Raw genomic sequence first — 9,023 nt, 5'->3', positions numbered from 1 at the left:
CTTCCCAGCTTATGTTACTATTTTATGCCACCGGAGGAATCTGCTTGAAGATTACAAGCCTTACAGTCGGTATATAAGATACAGAAGTCTTCAGCAAGTTGAAGTTGGTATCCTCAAAAGAAGGAAGGAGATAGCGTTCTGTCATTTGATGACTGACATTACCGCTGCTAAGCTGAAGACTGGTGCTTTGACTGGAGCATTGAGAAAATGGGAGAATTATAGATATGAAAACTTTTGCACGTACCTTCGCGAAATACAAAGTACAATAGAAACAGCGCCAGCACCCCTCTCATGACCAGAAGTAAGATGACGTCATGCTGTATGAGTCTAACAGTGACTATCTCCGAACTCTTGTAAACTGCCCCGAGATTGGTGAACTCCACAACCAACGACACAACCGAAAACAGATTCACGTGCGGATTGTACAGGATAAGCTCGATGAAAACTGCGCGGCTGTTCTCATCCAACCAACGTTGCCGTTGTAGAAAGGACATGGACTCTTCGGTAGTTCCGAGCCAAGCGATGTAGCCACCCCCGATGTACGAGCCGTGCTGTCCGAAGTAAGGGACTCCTGGAGGCAAAGGCATTCGTGATTATTTCTTTTATTTGCTTTGGGACAGATGAGCAAAATGTAGCGTTAGTAACTCATTTTAACTGTGCCACATACACAGTACAAACAAAGGATAAAGTTAGTCCTTAACCTCCCCGAACGAAGTTAGGTACCGATTTTTAAACCTGGGTGAAGTTGTTAAATAAGGGACGTCGTGTTAAGTGGGTACAACATCGGGGGCACGTTGAGTATCGAACTCGGGACCTCTAGATTCCGAGCCAACTACTACCAGCTGCGCCACACGACGTCCACAAACCTGACTACACTTACCATCTGTGAGTGAAGCGTAAGTATACCTCCATGGGCTCACGTTGTTCGCACAGTTGTGTAATTCGCGAGATGTTTGCGGGCTGGAGGGACTACAGACTGTGTCGTCTGTCCCGTTTGCTGTCGTGTTGACGGGAACCCACCGAAGGGTGTAGTTATGAGTATCGGCCAGACTAAGGGAATACGGCACGCTACAGCGCGATGTCACGTTCAGCATTTGCTTGGGCGGTGCACAGTGTTGTCCTATGATTGTGCAGACCACACAAATTAAGATTGAAATTAAAATAACTTAATTTGTGTTGGTAGAAGTCATTATGAATAAGGTTAAGTGCAGTTTCTAACACAAGTCCATGCACTTAAAGCTATAGCTGCCATTAAATTTACAACTTTCTAAGCTTAAGAGAAGAAGCTGAACCTGTAAATGGACATAGAAAGATGCCACATTCTTATATCACCAATTGTAGAATTACTTTCTTGACCTGTGCCTAGCTTCTGAGAACGTAAATGGCTTTATTCTTTCATGAATTCATCAACGAAACGACATTTCCTTAAGCTTACCTGGCTCTACCCGCACCTGCCGCAGCTGTACAGGACCAAGCGGGTAGGTGACCATGTCCTCAAGTAACATGGCGTCCGGACTGACTCTGCCGCTGTACCAGCTTCTCACGTGGAGGGCGGGCAGAAACCCGGTTGTGATCCAGGTCCAACACGACGGGATGTCATCGATCTACAAAAGTACGGACCAGGTTATCACGTCACAGAGAGTACATCTACGAAGGTAAGACATCAAGGTAGTGAGATACGCAGGATAATAGTTAGTCAAGCCACAGGGTGAGTTTTGTAAACCACCAGACGTTTCAGTTACCATCCACTACCTTCCTTCTGTGCCTTAACTGGATTTCGGGTTCACATTTTTTAAACTATGAATAGCTATGCAATTTAGAATTTCATACCCTGAAAGTGTCTAGAAACCCACACTCTCAAATACTGAAGGCTTGATGTTTGTAAATAATTGTAGTTCTATTTCGAGTGAGTGAGTGATTGAGTAAGTGATTGAATGATTGAGTGAGTGAGTGAGTGATTGCTCGAGTAGGTGAGTGAGTTCCCACCTCAAAGAACCCGACGTCGCCAGTCTCCAGTATCTGCCTCCCGACATTTTGTGTCATGTAGAACGCCATGGGGCTTCGGTCCCCGTATGATGTCGCCATGACAACAGCGATGAAGAGCGCGAACATCAGAACCTCCATTACGGCGGCACGCCTTTTGCGTTTCTCTGCGCTCTTCTGACGCTGCTCAGCAAGAATGGCTTCGTCTGGTGGTGAGTCGAACCTACCAATTTCGGAACCCTACATAGCAGAACCGAAATCAGATTCATACAACGCCAACATTTTAAAGTATGTTCAATTAGTCATAAAAGAAACTAACAGATTTGAGTAACCAAATTTTTTTTCTTCTTTGGGGATAGTCAGACCAAAATGCGCAAGATTGTTGTGCCATAGCCTATGACTGTACTTATAGAAGTGACACTAGTGAGGTAGCCATAACTGTTAACATTATCAACATGAGTGCAATACAACATTGTCCTTGTCTGTCCAAAAGCAAAAGATGCAAAGAACCGATCTAGACTTTGGTCTTTACACAAGTCCAATTATGGGGCAACAAGCATATGCTTTTTATAAAAGGTCTTGTTGCGCCAATACAGTAACTGAAACACACCTGTATCGTCTGAACACCCAAATATTCTGGTCTGTCCTTCCAGAGGTACCGCTTCCACCCTGACGCTGTCTGCCATCGCATCATGGTACACTGGCAAAACACAAAACGTTTATTTTACGCATAGTATTCCACTAAATTTTGATAGATCTAGACCACACTATAGTGCAAGTATATGGTTCAGAGTACGCATGCCTTCTCATTTTATTTTCAAGAACGTTGCATCTTCAACACTATAACAATTATGTATATTGTCTTTTTTTTACGTATGGCAGAAAAATGCACACCTTGTCGTTGGAGTCCGGTGTTCTGGACTGAAGAAATTCTTCACCAGGCTCAAGCGGTTCGGCGGCAGGCTCATCGTCTTCGACAGGCGTCTGTTTATGTTGGAAACATGGTTAACCAGAAGGTATACTACATTCAAAAATAAAATAAAAAACTGTATAAGATTCGGAGATTACTATACAGACCATCCTTACGAGTAAGTGACTTTGACATGTTTAGTCGTTCTTTTCCGTTAGGTGTAATTTGTTCTGCCAATTCATTCTAGTGACGCTGAAGATAAGAAGAGTGATGGACGTCACTCGAAACGTAACGCTACGGAGGCAATCTCCGAATTTTACCCTGTTCAATGTAAGGTCATTTGATTACTTCTAGGAAATAAGTTGATGGACGTTGGAAATTATTTTGCTTGGAGCTATCGATTAACAATTGCAAGGTTTGAAGCTTGTGCACAAGAAGAAAACAGTTGTCATCAGGAGAGTTCCATCGTTTGGCAGTAAGGAATGAAGCTGTCGCTGTAGAAGGACTTTGAGACTGGTATACGTGACAGTATAACGATGCAAGCCAGAGACGTTCTGTAAAACTTTATACCAGCTGCAGTTAGATGTACTAGTTGTGATTCGTTTTGCCAGTTCATTCTAGTGAAGCTGAAGAAGAGTCATGAATTGTCGAAATGAAGTTAATGGAAATTATTTTGCTAGGAGATAGCGAGCTGAGAAGTTTTGTAAAATACGATACCTTTGAAATCAAGGCAAAGATAACAGCCACGATGAGTAGCTTGAAGGGCTGCATCAGGAACAGGTCGGTCACGAATGACGTCAGAAAGGTCACGAGCCAGGCCTCCGCCTTCGCCCGGCCGAAACTCAGGGTGTACAGCACGGTGAAGAACGCCGCCACGAAACTCGCCGACCACACTAGCAACCAGCCTATAGAGGAAAACCATTGTGTAAACATATAATATAGATATTAAGAGTGGGTGCCGGTACAGAAAACTCGGGGTGTACAGCACGGTGAAGAACGCCGCCACGAAACTCGCCGACCACACTAGCAACCAGCCTATAGAGGAAAACCATTGTGTAAACATGTAATATAGATATTAAGAGTGGGTAACGGTACAGAAAACTCAGGGTGTACAGCACGGTGAAGAACGCCGCCACGAAACTAGCGGACCACACGAGCAGCCAGCCTGAAGAGAAAAGTATAGAACATGTATTGAACAAACACATAAAGACAAGTAGCGGCCCACTCAACTTAGACAACTTAATATGCTTGATATGAGTTTGGAAACGGTAAAATCATCGTTTCAGGTAGCATCCACTAACTTTCGTCAGTTAAACACTCTATAATTCTAAGCGAAAAGAGCACAATCGAAAAATACCTATATAGGCAGTCCACCAGGGCAGCGATGATTTGGCCTTTCCACTTCCTTCCGCCCCTTCCTTCTTGTCGATATCCTTAGCGCCGCGCGGACCGGAGTTACGGAACAGGAAGGCGATGAGAACATTTACAGGTAGGATGATGGCAGCGCTCTGTACGCCGATCATGATCTGAAATCACAAAGATTAGTTTCGACATGGAATTTTATGCTTATCGTGTATGTTTTTCTTAATACAAACTGTACTTGTACCTTTTTTGGACCCTGTGGTATTGATATTTATGTCAATAAATGATAACGTTCCATACAGGTGTTCTGAACAGGGTGATAGTTTTCCGTATCACACAGGCTTCCATCGATTAGATAGAACGCACTCCACTCACTCCAATTGAGTGTTCAGAATAAAGTTCTATCATTTCCTTATACCTGCGGTAGTGAAATGGGCGGGTTGATCTCCACCCCAGCGAATCTGATTGGTTCTGGCGGCTCAAAGTCGTCCCCGCGGCCGAAGAACATGATGTTGGTGAGCATGGTGCTGTAGAGCAGCGTCAGGCAGCAGGACAGGCGCTGGACACGGGTGAACGGGCTCCGGGCAGGGCGGCCAACCACCGAGAACCACATGTGGCCGTCATTCATGTCCCTGGTGAAACAGAAATCTCATTAAATAATATCATCCATTCATTGTGTCATTCATTCATCTACTCGTCTATTCATCCACCCATCCATCCATTCATTCCTTCATCCATTTATTTATTTATTCATTCATTCATTTATTCACCCTGCTGTTTTTTTTTCAGGCGTCCTTGAGTATATTTCTTGTAGACAAACAGCTGCGGCCATGCATCAGCAGGTGATGATTTGGATAATTGGTTGATTGATTAAGTGATTGATTGATTGATTAATTCAAATTGATTCTCTACCTTGCACTTTTGGCCAGGAACAAGTTGCGGAACTTCTTCAGGTCCTCCGGTACAGCCCTGGGAATGATCCGGTGGACCTTCCCGTCATCCTCCTCAACAGACAGCCATCTACGGAGAACGACATTACGTTTATGTTATGAGTGCCAAATAAGTGAAGTTAGGAATGTTGTATAAAATGCATTTTCCAATAGCACAAGATGACCGTCGGCGTATCAAAGGGTTTAAACACAGGATTATGGACGAACCCCCCTGCTGTTAAGTCATACGACACCACACGACCCCTGTAACAATGAAATGTCACAATGAGATATACTTTAGGAATGATGTCGTTCTCGAGTGTTGAGAACCCACCTGTTACACAGAAAATACGTTGTGTTGTTTGTTGCTCTGTTCGTCACCACAATCTGGCTCAAAAACCTGCGAACAAAGCATGAAAAATTGTGTGTAGATGTCCCTGTTGACGATTCTGCAGATCAAAATTGTCTTCACTGATATACAAATAATTTACGTTACTTCGCAATAACGTTCATTTCGGGCGTTCCGGATCGGTTGAAAACTTCCTGAATTTGCAATAGAACTTTCATTGTTGGCGTATGAAAAAGCGACTCACCATCCCGGACTGTAGCCTTTGTTATTGTGCCACACGCGCAGATGGGAGAGCTCTCCCAGTGGTTCTTCTGTAGACAGGAGAAATGAGTCCACGCTTCCCTTCTCAAACAGAACCCGCTTTTCGTCCCGCAGTTTGAAGGGGGTGCTCTCGTTGGTGAGTCCGCCGAGGACTATTGTTACCTAAGAAAACATTATACACCATCAAGAAAAGTTTACGTCCTTCCCGCACCAGGGTGCATAGGGCGGCGCCCATTCCCTTTCTGTAGCCTTGGTCCACACAACTTTTGTGCAAGCACTACAGCAGGGGGCTGGTCCACATGCGTCATTTTTAAAGTCTTTGGTATGACTCGGCCGGGGATCAAACTCAGACCTGAATGCCAGGTAAATACAACCCACTTGGCCATTGCATTGCTATAGGCCTGTAAGAACGACCGCAGAAGCAAGCCCAGTTTCTCTCATTTTGTCTTTGCAGACAGATGAAGATAATTTACTAAACTACCTCAGCAGTTGTCCCAGCATTCCCCCGGAAGCCGGTGTACACAGTGATGACGTATTGACATTCTTTCCGTGGGTTCAAAGTATGACCCGGAAGTATTCCCACTCCAGCCTATTCCAAATAAAACACAGCAACGGTTAAAATCTAGGAGCTGGTCACAACTATGTAAATATGTATGCTGCAGTCTTGAAGACCTACCTAGAGCAACGGAGGACAAGGCGGGAAGGATAAAGAGCGTAAATGGGTTCTGTAGCTTTTTATGGCGTCTTCTTGGTGTCATACAATATTGCATATATTTTTGTCTTACAACAGGTTATTGGAACAAAAATCAAGAGCCTAAGACTAAATAGCATTTTGAGGACATCCTCAGGAGTCTAATTATCTCAATATAGTACCTTTTGTAAGTCTCTTCTGTCAGCCTTTCTTGCGAAGAGTATCCCGAACAGGTACAGCCCGAACACGGCCAGAACCAGACCCATTCCCGAAGGGTTCTCCAGGACGTTTGCGGACAGCGCCTCCGCGATGTTGAGCGGGTTGGGCGGAACAAACCCGGCAAACTTGGTCAGGTGATCACACCGACAGTGGATATGCGTCATGTTGGTCAGCGGGCCGACCTGTAGGAAAGGGTCATCAACAATAAGCTTTTTCAAAATTTCGAGCGCGCATGTGCAACGGCAGGGATTGTGGGTTATATGTTAAATTTGAAGGCCCCTGAGATAGTTTTCAAAGCGATCCTTGACATTGAACATTATGTAAATGTAGACAAAGGACGAGGCGAGATTTTTTTTTCAATTAATCAATAAATCAACCAATCAATCAATAAAACGGGACCGTAGCAAAAGGTGGATTATGATACATTGCCAGTGATTGACATGATTGACATTATAATCGTTGATAATGACGTAATAAAATGACGCACTTCACATCCATCGCTGTGCCACAAGTCGACTTCTTCGTCGAAGTAAACGCAAGATGATTCAAAGACAGTCAAAGTAAAGTCGACAATTTCTTCTTCGTCTAAGTCCAAATCAGAGCCAAACTGCACTCCTGTGGTGATACAAAAAAAGGCTCAACATTATTAATTGATATTTTTGAAAAAAAACAAACAAAAACGACAGCGGGTTACTGTGGGCGGGGTTCGAACGGATGTGTTGGAAATAGATCTATGATCGATCAGTGGGCGGGGTTCGAACGGAGGTGTTCGAAATAGAACCATGATCGAGCAGTGGGCGGGATTCGAACGGAGGTGTTCGAAATAGAACCATGATCGAACAGTGGGCGGAGGTCGAACGGAGGTGTTCGAAATCGAACCATGATCGAACTGTGGGCATGGTTCGTAGGCGATGTGTTCGAAATCGAAGCACGGTCGAACAGTGCGCGGGGCCTCTGGATCGGTCTACTGCATTCTATTGCAACAAAGCTGAGAGAAAGATAGATGAACCAAATTACCGATTCCAAATGTTGTTAGGTTTCCGACGTCATACTCCGTGATGCCCACTTCCTCCCCATGCAGCAGCCACTGGTAGGGGCTGGAGGTGAGGTTCGTTCCGTTTATCCACGGAACTGAGACTATCTGGTCTTCAGAAACGGGCAGTGTGGCCGTCCAGTTGAAGGCGTCTTGGGTTGGCACACAGTCTTTGCAAAGAAAAAAGGAAACGTCTTGGGGAAATCGGGTCGAATTGAAGTCGATGTAGAAGCCCAAAGTTGACTGTTCCATCCCAACAAGAAACTCGAACACCTGAAGCACAGGAACGAATAGATGAATAAATGCCACTACTCAATTGTAGCTTTGTGCCTCAGCTGACTAATTATAAGTAAAGCCCACCTTGAAAGATTATCATTGGGTGGGCTGACTCCTCTCTTTTCGCAGCCAGGGACTGAATTGCAAGAAGCTTACAACAGGCGGGGATACATCAAAAGTGTCTGGGGCGGCATCTATTTGTTTTGGTTATGGTTATCTGGTTATTGGGTGGGCCGACTACTCACTCTTTGTAGCCAGGGGCTGAATTGCGAGGAGCTTACAATAAATCGCAAGGGTATGGAGAGAGCTGCTATTCGGCGCCACTCAGGTGACCTCAATACGACAGTAATTGCCCCTGGTGCGGCCAAGGTACTGTAGGTTTTGAACCACTCACACCGCACCATCGCACGTGTGGTGGGTTCTTTAACGTGCCTGAGGTATGGCTCTCTCCAGACACGGGTCCCAGGTTTATCTTAAGTCTGACCGGGCCAAAAAATACCCCAGGAGATGCAATGTGTCCCACGGGGCCACGCCCGAAAGTGCAAAAAACAGCCCGTGAACTCCTTTTCCAATGGACCGATCCCAAAACCCCGCCCCCTGTTCGATCATGGTTCTATTTCGAACGCCTCCGTCAAAAATAGCCATTTCTGTCCTGTCTCAAGTCTCTGCTGTGGCAGTTTTTGACGGAGGTGTTCGAAATAGAATAGGGGTTCTATTTGTTCGATATGACGTTCGACAGGATCGGTTCATTGGAGCCTAAGCCTTAGCTGGAAGCTAACTTACCGTCAGGTTGCCAATGGCCGCTGACGCTTCGAAGATAAATACGGATCCGTTAAGACTCTCATTCTTCCGTCTTGTTAGGATGTCAATGGGTTCACTCAAACCGGAAACCGGAATGGTCCGGTCTCCGCACTTCACCTCCAGACCCGTGACGTCAGTGCGAATCTCCTGAGAGTTGTTCGAGTACTCGAACGGGTTGAAGTTTGACTCCACAAACTGAAGGAATAAAT

General features: G+C 45.2%; 1 protein-coding gene across 1 annotated transcript in view; it reads right to left on the bottom strand.

Annotated features, from left to right (window-relative positions):
• Positions 1-3,510: 3,510 nt before the first annotated feature.
• Positions 3,511-9,023, bottom strand: part of LOC118404364 (polycystic kidney disease protein 1-like 2) — a 7,800-nt gene continuing 2,287 nt past the window's right edge. The window contains exons 5-17 of the mRNA XM_035803434.1: positions 8,797-9,009; positions 7,722-8,010; positions 7,192-7,319; positions 6,668-6,886; positions 6,276-6,383; positions 5,778-5,956; positions 5,519-5,584; positions 5,168-5,275; positions 4,674-4,887; positions 4,251-4,419; positions 3,996-4,058; positions 3,611-3,798; positions 3,511-3,519 (exon numbers count right to left, since the gene is read on the bottom strand). Of these exons, the coding sequence (XP_035659327.1) occupies positions 3,511-3,519; positions 3,611-3,798; positions 3,996-4,058; positions 4,251-4,419; positions 4,674-4,887; positions 5,168-5,275; positions 5,519-5,584; positions 5,778-5,956; positions 6,276-6,383; positions 6,668-6,886; positions 7,192-7,319; positions 7,722-8,010; positions 8,797-9,009 (1,953 nt within the window). The remainder of the gene's footprint in view (positions 3,520-3,610; positions 3,799-3,995; positions 4,059-4,250; positions 4,420-4,673; positions 4,888-5,167; positions 5,276-5,518; positions 5,585-5,777; positions 5,957-6,275; positions 6,384-6,667; positions 6,887-7,191; positions 7,320-7,721; positions 8,011-8,796; positions 9,010-9,023) is intronic.

Source organism: Branchiostoma floridae, chromosome 17, assembly GCF_000003815.2.
Source record: "Branchiostoma floridae strain S238N-H82 chromosome 17, Bfl_VNyyK, whole genome shotgun sequence".
Classification (NCBI taxonomy): Eukaryota; Metazoa; Chordata; class Leptocardii; order Amphioxiformes; family Branchiostomatidae; genus Branchiostoma; species Branchiostoma floridae.
This window is presented reverse-complemented; position numbering and strand designations above follow the sequence as displayed.